Source organism: Dermacentor andersoni, chromosome 10, assembly GCF_023375885.2.
Source record: "Dermacentor andersoni chromosome 10, qqDerAnde1_hic_scaffold, whole genome shotgun sequence".
Lineage (NCBI taxonomy): Eukaryota > Metazoa > Arthropoda > Arachnida > Ixodida > Ixodidae > Dermacentor > Dermacentor andersoni.
In genome coordinates this window covers 21,493,658-21,519,375 of record NC_092823.1, presented here as the reverse complement: position 1 = coordinate 21,519,375, position 25,718 = coordinate 21,493,658, and the positions used below count along the sequence as shown (strand labels likewise).

General features: G+C 46.5%; 1 protein-coding gene across 1 annotated transcript in view; it reads right to left on the bottom strand.

The window, feature by feature from the left end:
• Positions 1-25,718, bottom strand: part of LOC140213635 (uncharacterized) — a 162,841-nt gene that overhangs the window by 73,968 nt on the left and 63,155 nt on the right. Inside the window, exons 3-4 of the mRNA XM_072284879.1 lie at positions 19,381-19,446; positions 8,409-8,435 (exon numbers count right to left, since the gene is read on the bottom strand). Coding sequence (XP_072140980.1) covers positions 8,409-8,435; positions 19,381-19,446 — 93 coding nt within the window. The remainder of the gene's footprint in view (positions 1-8,408; positions 8,436-19,380; positions 19,447-25,718) is intronic.

Sequence of the window (25,718 nt, the reverse complement as noted above, 5' to 3'; positions counted from 1 at the left end):
CCTATATCCTGAATGTGATTTGTTAAAAAAAATGCCCGTCCTGCTTGGACCACGTTATGTGGTCTGCAGTAGGTATAAATAAATAAATAAATGAATATATATATATATATATATATATATATATATATATATATACAAGAAACACAAAATACATTTCTTGGTGCTTCACTGTCTTGCTTTCTTCCGTCTTTTTTCAAGAAATGTACGTTGCGCCAGAAAGTATACCTAGGAAATGGCATGAAGGACAGCACAGAGCCTATCTGCAGCTAGTTCTTAATCGGAGTAATAATAAACAAATGAAAATGAAAGTACACGAAAAAAAAAAACTGACGGTATACCAGCCCACATCTTCCTATTAAGCGCAATATCCTCTTACCAATCACATAATCATTGCGACGATGCGAGATTGTAGTCTACCGACATCTCGTTGTTTTCTCATGCACTTTTATTTTCATCTATTGATCATTCTATTACTTGAATTAGGCATTCGTTTAATCAAGAACACGTGAACTGGTTCATTTTTTACGGGTGAGCGCTTTTAACGTCTAAGAAATGTTATCGCTTAGCGCAGGACGCGTCTACATGTATCGGAAGTTTCTAGAATGTTATCGATGCTTCTATCCGATGTCTGTTGTCGCCGAACCTTGTATAATCTGATTGCATGTATGCGCAACGCGAATGTTGTAGAACTTTGTGGAAGGCACGCGGGTCCCAGCGGTTACTCTGGAACTCTCGACGACTGATCTATTACAGCCGACGCGCTTGACCCGCGGATCAGATTTTGACTACCCCCGAATGTGTTCGCCGTTGTCACCGTTCTTCAAGTGTAGCCTGTTTTTGCGGGCACAGGTTCGCCGAATAAATGTTCCTTTCGTCTTTCACAGTATTGCAGCAGTGTTCTTTATATGGGTCGCTCCACGTGACATCTGGTGGAGGTGCTTTTCGTTCATGTACCGGACGCCCCCCACAAACCGTGATCCAAGCCCGGACCGCAAAGAGAACACCAACGTAGTCCCGGACCATCGAGCAAGCCGCCATCTTCAACAGCTGCCCCCGAAACACGGACTTCTACCTGAGAATACCAAGAAGATTGTGGCCAAGACAACCACAATGGCAGCCCCAGTGTCACCCATCGTATTTCAACAGCCCAGAGAGCCCCCTTCGTGGAGCTACGTCGGAGCATCCGGAAACCTGGCTCGAACCTTCCAAAGGATCTCAACCTTCAACAACTGGGCCTCTCAGGATAAGCTACGACATGCGTACTTCTCCTTGGAAGATGCCGTGAGGATTTTGTTGGAGCAGTGGGAGTCCACCCTTACAGCATGGGTCCTGTTCCGCAGTAACTTCTTGAGGACGTTCAAGAGCGTTGTCCGTAAAGAAAGCGCCGAAGTTCCGCTGGATACCCGAGGCCAACTAGCCAATGAGACCATAGCTATCTTCAACGGAAGAGATGACCCGCCTTTACCGGCACGCTGACCCGGAAATGTCCAAAGAGAAAAAAGTGCGTTTCTTGATGCGAAGCGTAAAGCAGGAACTTTTCGCCGGACTGATCCGGAATGCACCGAAGACCGTAGCCGAATTATTGACAGAGGCAACGACGATTGAGAAAACTTTAGAAATACACACTAGGCAGTATAACCGCCAAGTTCTCACGCCTCAGTGCGCCATCCAAGCACTGGGCTCCGGTGATCTCCAAGAGACCAATAGGGCCATTGTGCACGAAAAACTGCGCAAGGTCTTGCCTTCGTCGCAGCCTCAAGTGGCTTCGATCGCTGACATCGTGAAACATGAGGTTCAACTATCGCTTGGAGTTCCTGAGGTGCAACCTCAATTACCACAGCCCCAGCCTGAAGCGATAAGCCGCGTCGCACGCCGTCAACGTCCCCCTCCGCGAGCGCGCAAGGGCCCTGTAACGCCCCAATTCCGTCGTCCGCCGCCGCCGCCACCGCCAGCACGCCCACCCGTCGCCGAGCACACCTACGCGAGGAAGACGGACATGCGGAAGACGTCCTCGCCCCCGACCACCGCCCGCTCTGCTACCACTGCGGCGAATCCGGCCATGTGAACCGCCGATGCCCATAGCGCGACCTGGGATTGCGAGGCTTCGTCGTAAACGCAGCGCTCCCGAGGGAAGGTGAACGCCCTCGTGACATCGCCGACTACCTCGCCGCTACTCATTGGAGTCCTCGACGACCGCCCGTTCGCCGTCACCAGGCTGCTACCTGTCGCCGCAGCACCGTCCATACACTGGCCCAGCCCGGGGCCGGTCCGTGAGCCCATATCTGGAAAACTAAAAGCAGCAACCGATGGAGGTGTGGTCGCTGTTCGTCGAACTGACGAAGATCCTACGCCCCCTACAAAGACTACGAAGAGACTACCTCGAAGACATAAGGACACGCCGCCGTCCCGACGAAGTCTGGAAGCCAAGAATACGCATAGGAAAGGCCACCTGACGACGCCACGTACCAGTCACTGGTCAACGCGACGCAGCCGTGATCCGACGCCAAGGCCTAACTGTAACGCAAGACAAAGAACCACCGACCTCGACGTACTTCTCAACGGCCACGCAGTCACCGCCTTAGTAGACACAGGAGCCGATTACTCCGTCATGAGTGTACCCATCGCCGCCCAGTTCAAGAAAGTTAAGACTGCATGGGAAGGCCCGTCAATTCGGACCGCTGGAGGGCACCTCATAACGCCGACTAGAATCTGCACGGCAAGAATTACCATTCATGACTGGACTTCATGGACTTAATTTATGACTGACTGGAATTACCATTCGTGACTGAACCTTCGTTATCCTCCAACAGTGTTCACGAAACGTCATTCTTGGCATCGACTTCCTGAACCAACACGGCGCCGTCATCCACCTGAAGTCTATGTTAATAACGCCGTCTGAAGATCGCGCTATACCGCCGGAGAGCCCTCGTAGTCACCACGCCTTGAGAGTACTCTAAGATCAAGTGAGCATCCCGCCTCGCTCCAGCGTTGTTATTTCGGTCGGCACCGAAACACCTGCTGACGTAGAAGGCGTCATCGAAGGCGACCAACGTCTACTGCTCGACCGTGAAATTTGCGTCGAAAGGGGGATCGCTCGGATGCGCTGAGGAAATACGAAAGTGTTGCTGACAAACTTCAGCCAGGAGTTTAAGCACATCAACAAGGGCACGACGATCGCATACATCGAGAAAATTCTAGAGAACAGCAATGCTTTTGTCCTATCGGATTCTGCCGCATCTACCCCGACGACCGTAGTCCCCGAGTCAGACTTCGACATAAATCCAAGTCTCCCTGTGATTAAGCAGCAACAACTGAGAAGTCTGCTTCGACGATACAAAGACTGCTTTTCGACGTCATCAAGAATTCGACACACACCAGTCGCAAAGCATCGCATAATAACCGAAGAGTGCGGTCGACCACTCCTCCAGAGCCCTTACCGAGTTTCGACGTGAGAACGCGAAGCTATGAGACAAGTCGACGAAATGCTGCGCGACGACATTATCCAGCCGTCGAAAAGCCAGTAGGCATCTCCTGTAGTCTTGGTGAAGAAAAAGGACGGAACCCTACGTTTCTGCGTCGATCATCGTCGACTGAACAAGAACACGAAGATGGACGTATACCCATTCCCACGGATAGACGACGCATTGGACCGTGTGCAACGCTAAATACTTCTGGTCGATAGACCTCAAGTCTGGCTACTGGCAAATAGAAGTAGATGACAGGAATCGCGGAAAGACCGCCTTCATCACGCCAGACGGCCTCTATGAGTTCAAGGTTATTGCATTTGGACTGTGCTCGGTGTCTGTAACATTCCAGCGCGTGATAGACACGGTTTTAGCGGGATTGAAGTGGCAGACCTGTCTTGTTTACTTGGATGACGTCGTCGTCTTCACCGGAAATTTCGACGATCACCTTAGGCGGCTTGTGACAGTACTAGAGGTCATTAAGTCATCAGGGCTTAGTCTGAAGCCGGAAAAGGGCCGCTTTGCTTACGATGAGCTTCTGTTTCCGCCCCTACCTGCAGAAGACAGCTGCCATCGCAAAGTTCCGGCAGCCCATTGACAAGAAGGCAGTACGTAGATTCCTTGGCATGTGTGCTTACTATAGGCGCTTTGTCACGGACTTTTCACGCATCACGGAGCCGCAACACATCTAACCAAATGTGATGAGTTCAAGGTGGAAACGCCGCAGGCCAACGCATTTCAAGAACTCAAACGATGTATTCAGTCGCCGCCGGTGCTTGCAGACTTCGACGACGGCGCCGATACAGAAATCCACATTGACGCCGGTAGCCTAGGCCTCCGTGCCGTCCTAGTCCAGAGGAAAGACCGACTTGAACGGGTCATATCTTATGCTAGCCGGTCGCTGTCAAAAGCGGTAGGCAATTATTCTACGACTGAAAAGGAATGCCTCGCCATCATTGGGGCTACAGCAAAACACCGCCCTTGCCTATATGGCAGGCCACTCAAAGTGGTCAGGGACCATCACGCGTTGTGTTTGCTAGCTAACTTAAAGGACCCTTCAGGACGGCTGGCGCGGTGGAGCCACATACTGCAAGAATATGGCGTCACGGTAATCTACAAGTCCGGACGGAAACACTCTGATGCCGACTGCCTATCACTCGCCCCCATTCTCCGCCGCAAGACGATGAAGACGACGACACCTTCCTTGGAATATCAAGTGCAGAATATTTCACTAAACAACAACGAGCAGACCCGGAGCTAAAAGGCCTAGTCCAGTATTTGGAAGGGAACACCGACGTTGTCCCTAGGGCATTTAGGCGCGGATTGTCTTCTTTAACGCTACAAAACAACCTGCTCGTGAAGAAGAACTTCTCACCAGCCCACGCCAACTACCGTGTTGTTCTGTTAGCGCTGCGTCCAGAAGTACTGCACGCCCTACACGACGATCCAACCACTGGGCGCCTCGGATTCTCCTGGACGCTGTCGAGGATACAGGAAAGGTATTACTGGCTGCGTCTGACCGCCGACGTCGCCCGTTACGTCAAGACATGCCGGGACATGCCGAGACACCACCGACAAGGCCAGCAGGATTACTACAGCCGATCGAACCTCTTCGTCGACCATTCCAGCAGATTGGGATGGATTTATTGAGGCCGTTTCCGACGTCAACATTCGGGAATATGTGGATCGTCGTGGCGACGGACTACTTTACCCGCTTCACTCACACTAAAGCTCTACCAAAAGGCAGCGCAGCCGAAGTGGCAAAATTTTTCGTCGAGAACATCCTGCTGCGACATGGTGCCCCAGAAGTCCTCATCACCGACCGAGGAACGGCTTTTAAAGCAGAACTCACCCAAGCCATTCTGCAATACAGCCAGACAAGCCACAGGAGGACAACTGCCTACCACCCGGAGACGAATGGTCTCACGGAGTGCCTGAACAAGACCCTCGCCGACATGCTAGCAATGTACGTCGACGTCGAACAGAAGACCTGGGATGCCGTCCTGCCGCACGTAACCTTCGCTTACAACACAGTTGTGTAGGAAACAACACAGATCACGCCGTTTAAGCTGGCTTACGGCAGGAACCCGACGACGACGCTCACACGCCATGCTACCGCACGTCACTGACGAGGAGAATCTTGACGTCGCTACCTATCTCCAGCGCGCCGAAGAAGCCCGACAGCTCGCCCGCCTACGGATCAAGAACCGGCAGCGTACCGACAGCCGACACTACAACCTCCGACGACGCTTCGTCGAGTACCAGCCCGGCGACCGTGTTTGGGTATGGACCCCGATAGGCCGCTCAGCACTGAGTGAGAAACTATTGCGACGCTATTTCGGACCCTACAAGGTCATCTGACGTATTGGCGCGCTGGACTATGAGGTCGTGCCAGACGGCATTTCGCATTCACAGCGGCGCCGCGCACGATCTGAAGTGGTCCACGTGGTGCGCCTTAAACCCTTTTACGGACGCTCACGAACTTCCTTATTTTGTTCTTTGCTTTGCTACGAGTGCTTTTCTTTATTACTGTCGTTTGCTTGCAGCATCGGGTCGATGTTTTTATTTATCGACACGTGTACTTATATTTATCGGGCGACCACGTTTCGCCGCCTAACAAATCTTATCGCACAGCGCGGGACGCGCCTGTATGTATCCGAAGTTTCTGGAAAGTTATCGATGCTTCTATCCGCTGTCTGTTGTCGCCGAACCTTGTGTTATCTGATTTCATCGCGTGACGCGAATGGTGTAGAACTTTGTGGAAGGCACGCGGGTCCCAACGATTAGTCTGGAACATTCGATGACTGCTGTATAAAAGCCGACGCGCTGGACCTGGTGATCTGATTTTCGACGATCGCCGACCGTGTTCGCCGCTATCGTTCGCTATCGTTCGCCGCGTGTTCGCCGCTATAGTGTAGCCTGTTTTGGTGGGCACAGGTTCGCCCAATAGAAGTTAGTTTTGTCCTTCACAGTATTGCTACTGGGTTCTTCAACGTCACCACCACCGGACAATATATACCGTGGCGAGGAAAGCATACGTCGCCTTGAAGAAACAAGTCCACTTGTCGAAACGTTGGCTCTTGCTTTCATGTTGTTCTCGTTTTGCTCATCGTCTTGATTTTCCATCTGCCATATTTCCCGTGTTTTCCTTGACTTTAGCGCATAGAATGACTGTGGAATACTTCACCAACGGATTCACCAGATAAGAGTAAAGGATGAAAGTGTAAATTAAAGACTACAGCCGAAGTATTTGACAAGCTAAGCCTTGTCATTTCGCATCTGTGCCACATATATTGTTCTATGCACATGGAGAGCATGAAGGTATGCGTTGAGAATGAAATTTTATATGAGGTGACTTCATAATTTTGGGAGTACTTATACATGATGGTAAAGGAAGTGTATCTGGCATTCAATTTTTGGTGACCGGCGTCTCCGTGTAGCTTCTTTTGTGGGGATAGTAGAATTTGGAAGTTTAATAGTAGAAGCACGACCTAAATAATTTTAGAAGTTTGAGGCCTTGTGGTGCTATGGTCAAATGCATATGGTTTTGCCCTGGATAGGTTTAAATGATAAATCAAAATTATGGGATGAAATTTGCTTCAGAGTTCCACAGATTCTTTTGCTCAGCCATACCACAATGTTAGTGCCGCTTTATGATTTCAAACTTCTTGTGCTTCACTGCGTAACATAATCCCTAGAAACTTTTGAAGAATTAAAAATGTTTCCGTTAACCATTAATTATAAATTTCTCCAGTAGTTTTGCTTACGAATCAATTGCGAACTGTATATATTATGTTTAATGCAACTATGTTTAGGGAACTCTGGTATAATGAACTATATTGCATAAATAGTTTCTTTGCATTAAATAAGTATATAATCTTACTCTTACATCTTTTACCTTGCCATTACAATAGTTACTTTTATATCGATAGTTATTTGCATCTTACGTGAGTTGAACAACAAACCACTGCGGCTAATCAATCGACATGTTATTTCAAATTTCGATAGGAATGCTCCCGCGTTTTCTTTCGTTTTTTGTTGCATTTTCATTTCGCAAGATATTTATCCGCTCTTCCCAATTTCTGGTTTCTTGCCGTACCAAATACTAAAGTGCTTGACATGAATACGTTATCGCCTATTTACCCGCGTCTAGATGTGAGCGCGTATGCTTAGTGCATAAAATACTGAGCAACATTTTCACTTGCTGCTGCCATGTGATTGCCAAATATTGACAAATTTGGTGCATCCACTTGTTTGAACGAGAATACCCGCCCAACATTCATAATTATAGGCCATATTGCTGAGTTTCTCATCATGAGGAGGACATTCTGGATGTAATAAGTGGAAGCACACCGAAATACAGACAACGGAGACGCGATATTCTCAAGTGAAATCAATAACGACGTCTTAGATGTATACATCAGCAGCTTGGGCATCTGCAACTGTGCCAATTAAGAGAGAAAACAAAGTGATTGACTATGTATTTAGATTACAGTCTAAAAACATGTATTTTCTTTCAAGTACACTGAAATGGAAGGGTCTTTCCTATACACTATTTTGTCGTTTGAGCATTTCTTTTGGTTCGACGTGTGGGTGCGATTATCCACCATGTCAAGTGTCTATGACCTCGACAAGTTATTTTGTGTGGTAAGCTATATTAAATCATGTCTTCTAAGGGGCTGTACTAGCCTAATTGAGCAATTTTCCTCGATAGCTGCTTTAACTTCATTACGTTGAAAAAAAAACGCGAGAAATTGTCATTGGCTCATGTAAACATAATGAGACTCTAGATCTTGCCTGGCAAACCGACAGCGGTAATTTTTCTTTCAAGAGGCGCAATTGCTTCACTGCGATTGAAAGACTATATAACTTGTACGAAACACGAATTTACAAAAACCGCATTGTCAGTTGCTGTATGCTTGCCACTAAATGCCTCTGACTTACCCATGAATCATTTTCCATGCGGGCCTTCTGCAATGACATACGCAATAATTTTGTTGAAGAGGTTATCTACACCTGAGGACTGAGGACATCTTTTTTTTCTTTTTTTTTATTCACAAGTTTTCCAGTTTGCTTACAGAAAACTAGAAGGATCAGGACTAAAGGCGCTAGCATGCGCCTGATTAGGCCCTGGCCCCTGTACAATCTGCGCTCCAGCGAAGGAATCAGGAGAAAAGGGAAAGAAGACAAGGGGGGATTGGAACAAGAAATTTACGAGGCAAGATCGAGAAAAAACTAAGAAAAAAAACAAGCACACGATGTGCAACCCAAAAACAGCATGAACAACACAGTTTGGGCGAAAAAAAAACGTCAAAATTTGCAGCAGTACGCATTCGCTAACAAACATAGGAATCAGGAAAGAAAAACAGGCATATAACTTTACTGTATCTTGCATATAAAAACGCTACAGTATACATTTGGCTCAAACTGACATGAATAAGCATTTAAAACTCGCTTTGTAAAAACACAGAGTTCGCACGAAAATCACACATCACAGCAACGAGCTATGTTTGGTTACATATATTTCTTTTTACAATTTTATTGAAGGCGATTGCTTTATTAGGTCTAACATTTCCTTGTTTTCATTTAGGAGCTTTGGAATTTTATACCTCAAGCTTTGCATCCCATAATTAGTTGTAATCTTAGGTAGTGTATAGTTAATCACACGAAAGATGCGGTCTGTGGTCGTTTGAAGAAAGATAGACTCAATATGTGCCCAGTTTTCTTTAATTTGCGTGAATTATAAAGTGAGAGCTTCTCTGTATAAAGAAAATTTGGCGGAACTTATACCTCATTTTAAACGGAGACGTGGTATCATTGAAGCGGACACGTTCAAGAGCACGAACAGCTCTCTCTTGTAAAACCTCTAGTTTATTTAAATTTGTCGTCGTTGTAGAGCCCCATATCAGTAAGCAGTATTGTAGATGGGACTGAGTTAGTGCATGATATATAACCGGTGTTAATCTGTTTGGAAGTAAAGAACCTAATTTTCACAGTGCGCCAATTGTTCGAGATAGCTTACTTTGGAGGTGAGATATGTGGTCATTCCACGATCAATGTTCCTGAAAAAAATACGCCTAGGAACATTACACTGCTCGTCTTTTCCAGCACTGCGTCTTCAAAACGCAGGCTGAACCTATTATATGCCAGTTTCGAGCTCTGAAGATGACATATTTAATTTTACTTGTATTTAACTGTAACTCATTTACATCTAACCGAAGTGATAGCTGTCTTAGCCATATATTAGCTTTTAATTGGGCCGGTTCAAAATTTTTACTGTGAAGAAATACATTTGTATCGTCGGCGAAAAGTACTATTTCCTCAGTATGGGGTATGTCGCAGATGTCATTAACAAATAAAAGAAGTAAAAGGGGGCCAAATACCGAACCTTGTGGTATTCCTGTTGTGATTATGTTGTGATCTGAGGAACAGCTGCTTAATATCACGCACTGTTTGCGATTTTCGAGTTAACTTTTGATTAATTGATAAGCCTGGCCTCTTAAGCCGTAACAGGGTTGTTTTTTTAATAATATAGTGGGAGTAACTGAGTCAAACGCTTTCCTAACATCTAAAAATATTCCCACCGTAAATTGTTTGCTTTCCATATTCTCAACTAATTTTTCTTTAATGCCTAGTAGCGCTAGCTCAGTGGACTTGTTTTTTTGAAATCCAAACTGCTGGGGTACTGTCAATTTGTTTTCCTAGAAAGTCAGTTATTCTTCTAAATATGACGCGTTCAATTACTTTCGAGAATACATTCAGAACGGAGATAGGACGATAGTTTCCTAAGTCATCTTCTTTTTCCCCTTTGTGTACAGGAGTTACGCGTGCCACTTTTAATTCATCGGGAAAATACCCGTCTTTCAGAATGCTGTTGCAAATGTGTGCCAGCGGAACCGAAATCGCTGATGCCACAGCTTTGATTGGATCAGCCTTAATCTTGTCGGCACAAGCTGCAGTTTTATTATTAATAGAAGCCATTATACTAATCATTCCGAATTCGCTAGTAGGCATCAGGTATAATGTATCAGAACAATTTATGTTTATATAACTGCATGAGTCCACTTTTATTGTATTGCTTAATTTCCTGCCGCAAGTTAAAAAATGCCGATTAAATATATTGGAATGGTCTCGACCTGGTGATAGCTTTGCCGGTAAATTTAATTTCATGCGTGATTAAATGAGTGGGCTTTGACTGACATATCTTAATATAGATATTCCATAATTTACTGGAATCACCAACGCCATCAAATTTATTACCGTAAAAGTTGTCTTTTGCCTTTCTGATTTCCTTGTTTAGTTTATTGCGATACCTTTTATATTCATTGAATTTATGGCTATCTTTCAGTCTCAAGAACTCTTGAAACAGCTTGTTCCCGTCTTGTATTTGTTTATAAATTGAAAGTGTCATGCATGGTTTCCTAAACTTTTTATTTTTTTCCATACAACTACTGGGAAAGCCTGGTGGTATAAGTCCAGTATCTTTTCGTAAAATCTTAAAAAAACAGACCGAAGAGTGGTCTTCGATCAGGACTTCGGACCAGTCTGCATCACGCACGATCTGCTTGAACATATCTATTTTAGAATCATCTATTCTTCTAAATTTATGACATTTATCACAACTTTTCTTCCTTACTGTTTTTCCTAAGATACAAAAGACAGGCAAATGATCACTAACATTGGTAGATAGTGCCCCAGAGGTTATATTATTTTCCACACTATTCGTATAACAAATATCTAGCATTGCCTCGTCGGCAACAGTTATTCGCGTAGCACATGTTATGAGATTTTCGCAAGAATAACTAGATATAAGAGAGAAAAACTATTTTCCTGCAGGGCTGTTTCACAAGAGGTTAATATTTATGTCACCAGTAACTATAATTTCTTTCGCAAAGGTTGGCAGATATCCAAGAACACAATCAAGATATTCAAAAAAGCGCGTGGCATTTCCCGATGGAGGCCTGTATATAGCAATTAGGTAAGTGTCATTTTCGTAGTCATTTGAAATCACTGAGTAATCTTTTTCCATAGTGCAATCAACGTCGTTCCTTGTGTAAACAGTGACACCACCACCCTTTTTTTGACCTACGAAATACACTAAATTCTCTGTAGCCATTGAACAAATAGACATCCTTATCACTTGCAAACAATGTTTCAGCGACGCATAGTACATGAAACTTCAATGGCGTCCTTTCCGCTTGGCACTCAATTTGTTCACCCTTGTTTTTCAAACTACGTGCATTGAAATGTAGCATAGGAAACACGTTGTATGTCCACTCATTCTGTTTTACGTACTGGTTAAAGTATCTGAACTATACGTTGAACTCGCCATGGTATTTACGAGTTTATCGCAGAATCCAGCAAGTTATGTAGGCCAGAACACTTGTACCATCTTCTCGAGATCGCTCTCAGCAGAAATTTTAATTGCAGAGTTCCCTGGTTTCTTGCGTGCAACGACTGTTCCGCGATATTCCCAAAAGAACTGGTACCCTCTTTTTATTGCTTTTGAACGTGCAAGATAAAGAAGCTTCTTATTGAGTGGTTTCAAGTTTTCAAAAAAAAAAATGACATCCGACTGTCTTTCTTTCAGTAGCTTAGCTTTTGCTTTCCATTGTTCTTTCATTTTGCGTGTGCCAAAACGAATGATGATGGGTGGAACACGATTGGGGCGTTAGGGCAACCTATGAATGCTATCAATGTCAGAGTCAGTCAATTACTCTAGCCCCAGTGACTCACTCACAGAGTTTATTACGGTCAACAAAATCTCATTTGTTGCTACTTGAATGCCGTGAACCTCTAGGTTCTGTCATCTACTGTATTGCTGAAGTTCATTTAGCTCTTTCTTCAACCGAGGTATTTCTTCCCTTGGATTTCCCGCTTCGATTTCAGTAGCCCTTTTCTGAAGATTATTTATCGCCTGGTCTTGCTTGTTCAACCGCGTTGCAAACTCATCATATTTATCAGAGAGCATTTGCACAGAACTCTCAATGCTATCAATGGTTTGTTTCATTCCTAGTACTAATTCCATTTTCTCGGAGAGGGCTAGCAAAGTGGTTACCATTTTCTGAATGTTGCTCAGTTTATCAATACTGCTCGGCTCTCTCCTTGTCATCATTTGACGACCTGTCATGGTCAGGATTTGCACAGGAACTGCGTTGCCAGTCATTTTGCAACTGCGCATTCATCTGCTTAAACACCTTTGCTGTTACTCCCGAACACTTTCCCACATGGAAACATGTTTCACACTCGGTGCATCTGAATGATTGCTGATTGTCTAAAAAAATGTTTGATGCAAGTTCCACAAACATCACTTCGAATCACCGAATCTTCTGAACCCGCCATTCGAAGATGTATACAAACGTCACTCGTACGACGGTAGAGGCAGCATCAATTCTATCTGAATAGTGTTTTACGCAATAATAAAGAAGTATAATTTACCAACCTACGAATACGGAAGGTAACACTTTCGGCCGGGTGAAGCGTTCGAACTGCCTTCTGCTCCCATCGCCGAGCTCAGAATGAGGGGGGTGGACACGGGCGCATCGTTGAGCGATAGTGACGTATTCCTTCGGCACTTGTCTTCGGCGTACGGTTATAGCTATAACATCAAGTCCAGTAGACGCTGCTCCGCGCAGGCGCTTGAGTCGACTCAGAACGGCGGTTGATTCCTTGCCGAACCCGGCAGGCTTGAGTCTTGTCGTGACAAACACAGATGTGCGCACATGTAGCTCCATGGAATGATGGCAGCGCAAAATATTGTAGATACGGTTAAGGCTTGCCTCGATGCGCTTTCACCCGCATCGCTCGCTGTACTGAAGCTGCTGAAGCGTCGAAGACGAGGCACCTGCTTATATAGCCTTCTAGTCCATTAGACGCTGCTTCGCGCAGGCGCTTGAGTCGACTCAGAACGGCGGTTGATTCTTTGCCGAACCCGGCAGGCTTGAGTCCTGTCGTGACAGACACAGATGTGCGCACATGTAGCTCCATGGAATGATGGCAGCGCAAAATATTGTAGATACTGTTAAGGCTTGCCTCGATGCGCTTTCACCCGCATCGCTCGCTGTACTGAAGCTGCTGAAGCGTCGAAGACGAGGCACCTGCTTATATAGCCTTCTAGTCCATTAGACGCTGCTTCGCGCAGGCGCTTGAGTCGACTCAGAACGGCGGTTGATTCCTTGCCGAACCCGGCAGGCTTGAGCCCTGTCGTGACAGACACAGATGTGCGCACATGTAGCTCCATGGAATGATGGCAGCGCAAAATATTGTAGATACTGTTAAGGCTTGCCTCGATGCGCTTTCACCCGCATCGCTCGCTGTACTGAAGCTGATGAAGCGTCGAAGACGAGGCACCTGCTTATATAGCCTTCTAGTCCATTAGACGCTGCTTCGCGCAGGCGCTTGAGTCGACTCAGAACGGCGGTTGATTCTTTGCCGAACCCGGCAGGCTTGAGTCCTGTCGTGACAGACACAGATGTGCGCACATGTAGCTCCATGGAATGATGGCAGCGCAAAATATTGTAGATACTGTTAAGGCTTGCCTCGATGCGCTTTCACCCGCATCGCTCGCTGTACTGAAGCTGCTGAAGCGTCGAAGACGAGGCACCTGCTTATATAGCCTTCTAGTCCATTAGACGCTGCTTCGCGCAGGCGCTTGAGTCGACTCAGAACGGCGGTTGATTCTTTGCCGAACCCGGCAGGCTTGAGTCCTGTCGTGACAGACACAGATGTGCGCACATGTAGCTCCATGGAATGATGGCAGCGCAAAATATTGTAGATACTGTTAAGGCTTGCCTCGATGCGCTTTCACCCGCATCGCTCGCTGTACTGAAGCTGCTGAAGCGTCGAAGACGAGGCACCTGCTTATATAGCCTTCTAGTCCATTAGACGCTGCTTCGCGCAGGCGCTTGAGTCGACTCAGAACGGCGGTTGATTCCTTGCCGAACCCGGCAGGCTTGAGCCCTGTCGTGACAGACACAGATGTGCGCACATGTAGCTCCATGGAATGATGGCAGCGCAAAATATTGTAGATACTGTTAAGGCTTGCCTCGATGCGCTTTCACCCGCATCGCTCGCTGTACTGAAGCTGATGAAGCGTCGAAGACGAGGCACCTGCTTATATAGCCTTCTAGTCCATTAGACGCTGCTTCGCGCAGGCGCTTGAGTCGACTCAGAACGGCGGTTGATTCTTTGCCGAACCCGGCAGGCTTGAGTCCTGTCGTGACAGACACAGATGTGCGCACATGTAGCTCCATGGAATGATGGCAGCGCAAAATATTGTAGATACGGTTAAGGCTTGCCTCGATGCGCTTTCACCCGCATCGCTCGCTGTACTGAAGCTGCTGAAGCGTCGAAGACGAGGCACCTGCTTATATAGCCTTCTAGTCCATTAGACGCTGCTTCGCGCAGGCGCTTGAGTCGACTCAGAACGGCGGTTGATTCTTTGCCGAACCCGGCAGGCTTGAGTCCTGTCGTGACAGACACAGATGTGCGCACATGTAGCTCCATGGAATGATGGCAGCGCAAAATATTGTAGATACGGTTAAGGCTTGCCTCGATGCGCTTTCACCCGCATCGCTCGCTGTACTGAAGCTGCTGAAGCGTCGAAGACGAGGCACCTGCTTATATAGCCTTCTAGTCCATTAGACGCTGCTTCGCGCAGGCGCTTGAGTCGACTCAGAACGGCGGTTGATTCTTTGCCGAACCCGGCAGGCTTGAGTCCTGTCGTGACAGACACAGATGTGCGCACATGTAGCTCCATGGAATGATGGCAGCGCAAAATATTGTAGATACGGTTAAGGCTTGCCTCGATGCGCTTTCACCCGCATCGCTCGCTGTACTGAAGCTGCTGAAGCGTCGAAGACGAGGCACCTGCTTATATAGCCTTCTGGTCCATTAGACGCTGCTTCGCGCAGGCGCTTGAGTCGACTCAGAACGGCGGTTGATTCTTTGCCGAACCCGGCAGGCTTGAGTCCTGTCGTGACAGACACAGATGTGCGCACGCGTAGCTCCATGGAATGATGGCAGCGCAAAATATTGTAGATACGGTTAAGGCTTGCCTCGATGCGCTTTCACCCGCATCGCTCGCTGTACTGAAGCTGCTGAAGCGTCGAAGACGAGGCACCTGCTTATATAGCCTTCTAGTCCATTAGACGCTGCTTCGCGCAGGCGCTTGAGTCGACTCAGAACGGCGGTTGATTCTTTGCCGAACCCGGCAGGCTTGAGTCCTGTCGTGACAGACACAGATGTGCGCACATGTAGCTCGATGGAATGATGGCAGCGCAAAATATTGTAGATACGGTTAAGGCTTGCCTCGATGCGCTTTCACCCGCATCGCTCGCTGTACTGAAGCTGCTGAAGCGTCGAAGACGAGGCACCTGCTTATATAGCCTTCTAGTCCATTAGACGCTGCTTCGCGCAGGCGCTTGCGTCGACTCAGAACGGCGGTTGATTCTTTGCCGAACCCGGCAGGCTTGAGTCCTGTCGTGACAGACACAGATGTGCGCACATGTAGCTCCATGGAATGATGGCAGCGCAAAATATTGTAGATACGGTTAAGGCTTGCCTCGATGCGCTTTCACCCGCATCGCTCGCTGTACTGAAGCTGCTGAAGCGTCGAAGACGAGGCACCTGCTTATATAGCCTTCTAGTCCATTAGACGCTGCTTCGCGCAGGCGCTTGAGTCGACTCAGAACGGCGGTTGATTCTTTGCCGAACCCGGCAGGCTTGAGTCCTGTCGTGACAGACACAGATGTGCGCACATGTAGCTCCATGGAATGATGGCAGCGCAAAATATTGTAGATACGGTTAAGGCTTGCCTCGATGCGCTTTCACCCGCATCGCTCGCTGTACTGAAGCTGCTGAAGCGTCGAAGACGAGGCACCTGCTTATATAGCCTTCTAGTCCATTAGACGCTGCTTCGCGCAGGCGCTTGAGTCGACTCAGAACGGCGGTTGATTCTTTGCCGAACCCGGCAGGCTTGAGTCCTGTCGTGACAGACACAGATGTGCGCACGTGTAGCTCCACGGAATGATGGCATCGCAAAATATTGTAGATACGGTTAAGGCTTGCCTCGATGCGCTTTCACCCGCATCGCTCGCTGTACTGAAGCTGCTGAAGCGTCGAAGACGAGGCACCTGCTTATATAGCCTTCTAGTCCATTAGACGCTGCTTCGCGCAGGCGCTTGAGTCGACTCAGAACGGCGGTTGATTCTTTGCCGAACCCGGCAGGCTTGAGTCCTGTCGTGACAGACACAGATGTGCGCACATGTAGCTCCATGGAATGATGGCAGCGCAAAATATTGTAGATACGGTTAAGGCTTGCCTCGATGCGCTTTCACCCGCATCGCTCGCTGTACTGAAGCTGCTGAAGCGTCGAAGACGAGGCACCTGCTTATATAGCCTTCTAGTCCATTAGACGCTGCTTCGCGCAGGCGCTTGAGTCGACTCAGAACGGCGGTTGATTCTTTGCCGAACCCGGCAGGCTTGAGTCCTGTCGTGACAGACACAGATGTGCGCACGTGTAGCTCCACGGAATGATGGCATCGCAAAATATTGTAGATACGGTTAGGGCTTGCTTCGATGCGCTTTCACCCGGATCGCTCGCTGTACTCCAAAGCCCGTCTCCAAACTTACATTTTAGTAGTGGTAAGACACTAGCAAATTATCCTCGTCGCCACGTTCTTACGCTCCTCGATGATAATCCCAATTAGGGTGCTGTATTCGCACCCTCTATGAAGCGGGATATAATGAAGACCAGTCACCAATCTTGCTAGAGCTATACAGGTAATCTATTCAAGCCTACCAACAAAGCATTTTGCATTCACTTCCTTTGAGTTTTCTCTCTTTTAAAGTTAGTACACCTCTTCGTGTAAGGAATCTAATCTATTCTCAGCTTTTTATCCACAATTCTCTTAACGTCTCGTAGCTATATGTCGACTGCAGACCGCTTTATGTTTGCATACGATTTGATTGCCAGTTCTCCTCTAAGGTGTGCGTTCCCTTCATGTTTAACTAAATTTGCATAGATTCCGAGATGTGCGTGTCATCTGCACATATCATTTATTCTCGTTTTTTTCATACATTGTGTCAAATTATTGCGTAACACAGCTGCCGGAATTATGCTGTAATTTAGCAATTGCCACCACAGCGTAAGAAGGGCACCGACAAGGCTGATCATGAAGATAACCTGAAAGTTCGAATAGATACGTGGTTCTGAGCAGGTGGGCAGCAACGAACAGAACAAAAACAAAACAGTAATGGAAATAAAAGAAAAATACCAATAATAGGTTAAAGGCAGTTCGGTGGAGTTCCAATTGATATTATTTCATCAAATGATTCTCTTACCAGGCCCCCGAAATGGGGCATGCATCGTAACACACTTTTCATATCACATATGACCATGCGCCGTAAATATTTCTCGGTGTCTTCAATCATGGGGTAATGAAAGGCGTGCAGAGAACAGATTCCAGTGAGGGCCATGTTGAACATATGTACGAAAATGCAGAACGTTTGCGTAACTAGGGGCGCTATACCATAAAGCTATTCCAAACTTTTCTATTCCACTTCTCCAATCAGCCCTCCCCGATTGGTCAAAAAAAAAATTCGCACCATCCCCAAGTCGTATGTCTGTCACGCGACGTCACGAAAACGCCGGAAACGCCCCATTTGATATGATACGCGCACACTTATTATGCGCGATTATGCCAAACAAAAGAAATAAAATTTTTCCTGTTTAGTTACTGGCGCAATAATATGCCGAAAAGACTGAATTATTTTCTGAATAGCCAGGCAGTGCCTCGTCCCAAAAGGAATAGAAGATGGCTGCTCGCCGATCGGTCAGGCAGTGGCAAGTCGGAGCTGCCGGGAAATATGGGTTTATTTACGTATTATAACTAATTTTGCGTGGCAGTGTAACGTTACCGCGCCCATTCGGCGCATATACGGCATTGCTCTGCCGAATCTACTTTGCTCAGGCGCCGTTTTAGCGGCATTCTTTAACTTCCGTTGCATGTCCCCGCAATTTCGACCAGCTGCAGCAAACTAAGCAAGGGAAAACGGGCCAATCGAAGATGCCAACCTTCGCATCTGGTCACCTGCTTTTATTGCGCTGTCTCAGCCCCATGGACATCCTCTCCACTTGAGCGAGCTCCTCGCCTCGTGTCACCCAACTAGATAATAAAGACTGCTCACCGTATTCAATGTTATTCGCTTTGGAAGCAAAATAAATTTCCTCCTTTAAACGAGGACAACATTTGATTTTCTTTTCAAACAACGCTGCGGGTTACCGCCCGATGCTTGCATCGGTCGTTAGGTAAATTTCACGTCAGGAGATTAGAATAAAACAGATTAGAATGGTATTGCGTAATAGCGCCCTAGATTTTCTTAGCGATTGCAAAAGCACACATTGGATAGCAAAGGCGCTGTGTCAATAACAGGATGCGTGACGATGAGAAAGTAGTTCTGCACCGGTTGCAAGCGGCCATTGTATTGCAAAGAGTGCGGTGCTGGTGCGCTATTACAAAGCATATACATTTTTGGTGAAATGGTGAGCCAGCAAGAAGGAGGGATTCTGAATGATTCTGACAAGACTCAGAAAACCGCTTCTGGCTTCGGACGGGCAAAGAACGTAAATTGTTCGATAAGCTAACTCAATATAAAACTATGACGTATAAGTATGTCTGTCTACAGTAACATCAGATCCCTCAGGTCTTGTGAGGATAGCGTTTTACCAAATTATTCATTTTTTATCCATTTTTAAATCAAGCTCCCTACTTTCCACTTATAATCTGCCATTCGCTCGACTTCTTTTTCCCATGTGGTTCGATGTTATTATGCTCAGTGCGAGAGCAAACTGCTTTTATTCTGCGAATCCCTAACAGCAAGTGGCATATCAATTTTTATTTTTCTTAGTGCGTACCTTGTCATTCTTGGCAAGTTGTTTTTCTTGAGCTTCTAAAATAGCTTCCACATCTATAGTTGTTGTCTGAAACAAGACGAATCGTCTTAATATAGGATCACATATTTTTTTCATTTACCTCTATGGTTCATTTAATACAGACAATTTACTTCAAAAATGGTAGCAGAGCATACGGAAATGTGAATGAAATGGTGTCATCCAGGAAACCAGTTGCGTGTCTGCAAAATTCATTTCCAGGGCACTCGCTTAGTATTCGTAAGAGAAAGTGCAACCAATTGCTTACCTGATACTTTATCAGACCCTGGGATCGCGCGAGAAGTTCACAGAAAGATGGAGGCTTAGGGTGCTCAGCAATGCATGCCAAGGAATTTGGCTGGAGCTACCGCCGTTTCAAGATTTTCAACGCACTTGCTTGAAACGTTCGCTCTAGCGACAATCCTTATTCTTTTGATAAGTATGCGTTAAAAGAATGATGTTTATTGGCAATACGCGTTTACGGCACTATTCTGACGATATTTAAAATAATTTTGAAGTTCTGTTACATTACCTTCTCGCATTCAATGACATTCACAATTCCTTGTCGGGTCACTCCACAAAGGCAATAGTGTAGCATTATAGAAAATTGGTGGTTATTTTCGCATACGTTCACCACAGTCATGCCCAAAAATATTCGTTGGCTCGCGCACGCAATACAGCGCATTAAATGTTTCAACTCGACCTCGGCTTTCCGCTGTACGAGCCGCGTTTTTGGCGCAACTTGGCCTAAAGATTATATACGGTGCTGCGCTGTTCATAGGCGCTGCCCAAGGCAATAGGATTATGTTGTAGGCCTGGCATGCTGCACTCTTGAGAGCAGTATGACGGAACATAGAGACAGGCGAACAATAAAATTGGTAGGTCACTGCAAGTTTTATCTTGGGAATTTCAGTTGTGCTACCATCGAGCAGCAGAAAAGGTATCGCTTGCTTAGTTTAGGAATTCAGGATTCATTGCTCTCGCTAATTTCGTACGAAGCTGCCTGAAAAAGAAAGTATCCGCATACTTTAAGCTCAGGCTGCGTTTCAGCTTCTAGAGAGAGCTTCCTCCTTTCATTGCTCCACCGTAGAAGAGGTTGAAGCCAAAAATACGCTGTGTGTCCGAAATCGGCGTTGGAGTACTTTACCTTGTTTAATTCAAGACACCTACGTGCATGATTTTACAGGTCTTAAAAGAGAATTCTGCGGAAAGCAGCGTATCCTTTAAAACAACACATGCTGCGCGAGAAAATATTCTGCCAAGATAAGTGAAACGCAATATCTTGACGCGGTATGGAGTCAGGCCAGTGAAAATAGTGACCTAATTTAGAACATAGGTTGGGTAAATCAGGTCAATGGCTAATTAAATGTGACAGATAACTCGAGCCTGCACCGTTTACGCACCAGAACCAATTACAGTTGGCGTAAACGTACAGGCTACAGAAATCTGGTTGGCCGACTCACCTGTTGTAACTTTCGCGAGTGCTACATTTGCTGCTGTTTTGTGTGTCTGACACTTTCTTGTGTAAGCCAGTGTGAACACGAAGCAGAGCCTTTAAAACGGCCGATAACAATACTAACTACGTAGCAGGCTACACTGTCACTTCACTACCTCAATTACGGGATTACATATTTGCTCAGGAGCGCGTTTCGCACTTCCACTGCGTTGAGCGTTTCGACATGTATCGCAGCAGTTAATAGCAGCTTCATACGTCACCTGGTTGCAGCTGTATTAGAAGACATCACTGCGGCAAAACTGCATTACGCTATCATGCGCCGCATGTATATTCCGCATCGAATTTCCTCTCCATCGTAACGTTTACTGCATGGCTTGGATGGGTGGGCATAGTGGAGGGGGGGGGGCGGAGGTAAGGAGGGTTCTTCACTTGTACATCTGCCCTAAACAATAAGCTATGAAATCGCAGAGCGAGGCGGCAGTATTTGACAATTGAATGTGTAAGCAGGCTGAATGTGACAAATCAGGTCTGTGGAAGCCCGCGAGATGGAATTTCATGAAATAGATGAAACCACGTTAATGTTCACAAACGCCAGGCCTCACATAAAATAGCACATTTTGTTGGCGTTGTAAATTATACTAAGATTTATTTTTTTATGGGACACCACAGGAAAACCACAAACAAGGCAGGGAAAGGCGACATGTCGAGGGGCTCTTTTGACGCCAGAAAAGCGCAAAGTGAAATTAGCATTTCAGAAAGCTCCACAAACGTTGATTCAAATGAACAGGTGCAAGTCCAGGGATCGTGGGCATCTACTACTGCTGAGAAGCCGATCATGGGGCGATGCCGTCGCCGTAACTTTATGGGGAATACATTTTTAAATTAAATAGCTAGGAAATGCCTCAAGTTTTCGCGAATGGCACAATGGGCACTTGAACCTGATAAGAGCCTCGCGCTATATGTCGAATTTATTTAAATTTATACGGCTGAAATTTGCTGCTTCGACACTTTTGTAGACCCGTTTAAAGTGTATGGGGAGATATCTAAAATGAATTTCATCCTCTTATTTGTCACTATAGTGGAATAAGCCCATGGCGCACTCCGCTTCCAGTCTTGTTTTATTCGGCTGGCTCTTATGTTTCCCGGGGTCTATTTTGTGTGTGTGTTATGTAACGAAGCCGTAGTAGAAGGGGCAAAATATTTCTTCGTCATTGAATGGACGGGAAAAGACTCGTCATTCACAGTATAGCCCATGGACTCGAATGTTTATTTATGATGCATATAGGCGCCCTGACCTATGCGGAATGTGACACTCTCAATTTCTGCAAGAACTAGCGGACCGAATGCTTAAGAAGTGACACCCAAACATCAAGGCCGCCTGCGCGCGCTTTTCCTCGAGTTTAAGTGCATGGTAAAGTATTTCGTTCGCAATTTAGGTAAATTATCGTTATATTTAACTTAATTCTGAAAGCAACCAATATTTCCTGGTAAATATGAGCACCTCATCGAGTTAATAATTACTACAGCTAACTAATAGCACTGTACTCAGTAGGGATCGCTAGTAACAGACTATATTTTTTTTCTGTTTTATACACCAATAATCTCGCAGACTTGCAGACTAGGGCTCGTGCAGCGGTGGCGTAGAAGTAGAGCATCTGCCTCGCGTGCAAGAGGACCGTGGTTCGAATCCCGGGGCCGCGCAATTTTCTACCGGATTAAAAAAAAAATCCGCGTGTTGGTAAAATTGCATAAACAGGCCTGGAGTGCGGCCTGATCCCTGTAACCAGAAGCGGTAACGCACTCCCTGACCAGAGCAGGAATGGCCACCCTGGTGCAGAACTTGGCCACAACCTCCTATATGAATACGACAATCAAACCCCCAGCCCCTCAGTCCCCAGTAGCCTCGAAGCAACTGACAACAGCGGCGGTCAGACCTGTGATGCAGCAGATGGTGCTAAGAATCCCTGGATCCGGACAGGACGCAATTGGAATCTGAACCTGATAACGGTATTTAGTGAGGAGAGTTTAGCAGTGCTATTGGAGGAACTAGAAGGCAGTAAATAAGATATAATAGGGGTCAGTGAAGTTAGGAGGACAAAAGAAGCATGTACAGTGCTAAAAAGCGGACACGTCCTGTGCTACCGGGGCTTAGCGGAGAAACGAGGACTAGGAGTCGGATTCCTGATTAATAAGAATATGGCTGGTAACATACAGGAATTCTATAACATTAACGCGAGGGTGGCAGGTCTCGTTGTGAAGCTTAATAACATGTACACAATGAAGGTCGTACAGGTCTACGCCCCTCTATCCAGTCATGATGACCAGTAAGTCGAAAGCTTCTATGACGAGGTGGAATCGGCGATGGGTAAAGTCAAACCAAAATACTCTGTACTGATGGGCGGCTTCAATGCCAAGGTAGGCAGAAGCAGGCTGGAGACAAGTCATTGGGGAAATATGGCATAGGCACTAGGAATAGCAGGGGAGAGCTATAAGTAGACTTTGCAGAACAGAATAATATACGGCTAATGAATACCTTCTTCCGCAAACGGGATAGCCGAAAGTGGACGTGGAGGGAAACCGCATCGTGATACTAAAAATGGAATAGACCTTATACACTGCGCTAACCCTGGCTTCGTACAACTTGTGGACGTGCTCGGCAAGGTGCGCTGCAGTGACCATAGGATGGTAATAACTCAAAGTAGCCTAGACCTGAGGAGGGGCCGGAAGAAACTGGCACATAAGAAGACAATCAGTGAGTTAGCGGTAAGAGGGAAAATAAAGGAATTCCGGATCAAACTACAGAACAGGTATTCGGCTTTAACTCAGAAAGAGGACCTTAGTATTGAAGCAATGAACGACAATCTTATGGGCATCATTAAGGAGTGTGCAATAGAAGTCGGCGGTAACTCCGTTAGACAGGATACCAGTAAGCTATCGCAGGAGACGAAAGATCTGATGAAGGAACGCCAATGTATGAGAGCCTCTAACCCTACAGCTAGAATACAACTGGCTGAACTTTCCAAGTTAATCAACAAGCGTAAGACAGCTGACATTAGGAAGTATAATATGGATAAAATTGAACATGCTCTCAAGAACAGAGGAAGCCTAAAAGCAGTGAAGAAGAAACTAGAAATTTGCACGAATGAGATGTATGCTTTATGTACAGCAGGTTGCCATTATCCCTCAAGAGAAAAGTTTATAATAGCTGTGTCTTACCAGTGTTCACCTACGGAGCAGAAACCTGGAGGCTTACGAAAATGTTCTTAAATTGAGGACGACGTAACGAGCTATAGAAAGAAGAATGATGGGTGTAACGTTAAGGGATAAGAAAAGAGCAGATTGGGCGAGGGAACAAACGCGAGTTATTGACATCTTAGTGGAAATCAAGAAAAAGAAATGGGCATGGGCAGGACATGGTAATGAGGAGGGAAGATAACCGATGGTCATTAAGGGTTACGGACTGGATTCCAAGGGAAGGGAAGTGTAGTAGGGGGCGGCAGAAAGTTAGGTGGGCGGATGAAATTAAGAAGTTTGCAGGGACGACATGGCCACAATTAGTACATGACCGGGGTTGTTGGAGAAGTATGGGAGAGGCATTTGCCCTGCAGTGGGCGTAACCAGGCTGATGATGATGATGAGGCATTTTCCTTCTACCTAACACATATTTGACAACGATGAATCGTGGGAGGAAGTCAAGGAAGAGATGATCAGTCGATTTGAAATATACGCCGCACACCCCCTCATTATCCAACAGCGGGACACATTGGAACTGGTTCGCCACAGTCACCCACATTTTCCACGTAGCAATCTTCATCAGTTCCAACCAAAGCCGCGTATTATATGACCAGATCGCCGACAACTTTCCCATGCAGTCATCCTCACGAGAAGAGGACCCACAAACGCATGCCTTGCATAATGATGAGGACCTGGTAACCATCTTCACCATATACCCTCTCGACATTTGGGGCGCTCACGCCCTTGTATTGTACGCACGGCCCGCCACCGGGTGTCTTGTCACGTGGCACTTAAACGGCTGTCAAGCAATGTCCTACCTCAAGCGCAGCTGTTACACTTTCTGATGAAACTAAGCCAACTTGTTTACAAAAACCAGCACCAACGCACATACCTTTCAAGGCGAAGCGAATTTTAAGCCATATACATCTAGAGATCTAGCTGCTTCGCGACGCTCAAGCCTTCTTCTGCGTACTACACCTCAACAAGACGTTACCACTGCAAAAGCGTCGCGCACGCAAAACAGCGTCACGCACTGTGGAATTACCGATGCACCAATTCGTCATCTTGCGGCAGCCTCGGAAGAGCCTTCTGGAAAGGCTGCCACACTGCACTCACCACCAGACAAATCTCTTGGAAAGGAACAGTGTACACGCTACTCGTTCATCTCTACGTGAATTAGCGTCAGCAATCAAAGCCATATTCAGATATATGCGCTACCCCAACAGCTGTCGCAACAGCATCACCAAGATCAACATCCGCAACTTCAACAACACCTTCAGCGATCCCGATGGTGATTTCAACACAGGCGACGTCCAAGAGCGTCGCCGAAAACATGAATGCGACATCAAGAAAGACACGAACTTGCCAACCAACTAAACACGAGGAGAAGCCAAGTATCTTGTTTTTCTACAAAGAACATCACCAAAGAGCTCTTCGACGCCACCAGTCAAGACTGCGCCTATTGCGAGGACAACTACGTCGACACCGCATGCGACGGCAAAAGACACGGTCACTTTCCCAACATACTAGAGAAACAGAGGCGTCGCCTCAGCGACCCGGTCTGCTCAACGTTCGAGCAGAAGACACTGCGTGTCTACAAGTTGCAAAGACACCTGAGTTCCCATGGCTGCCA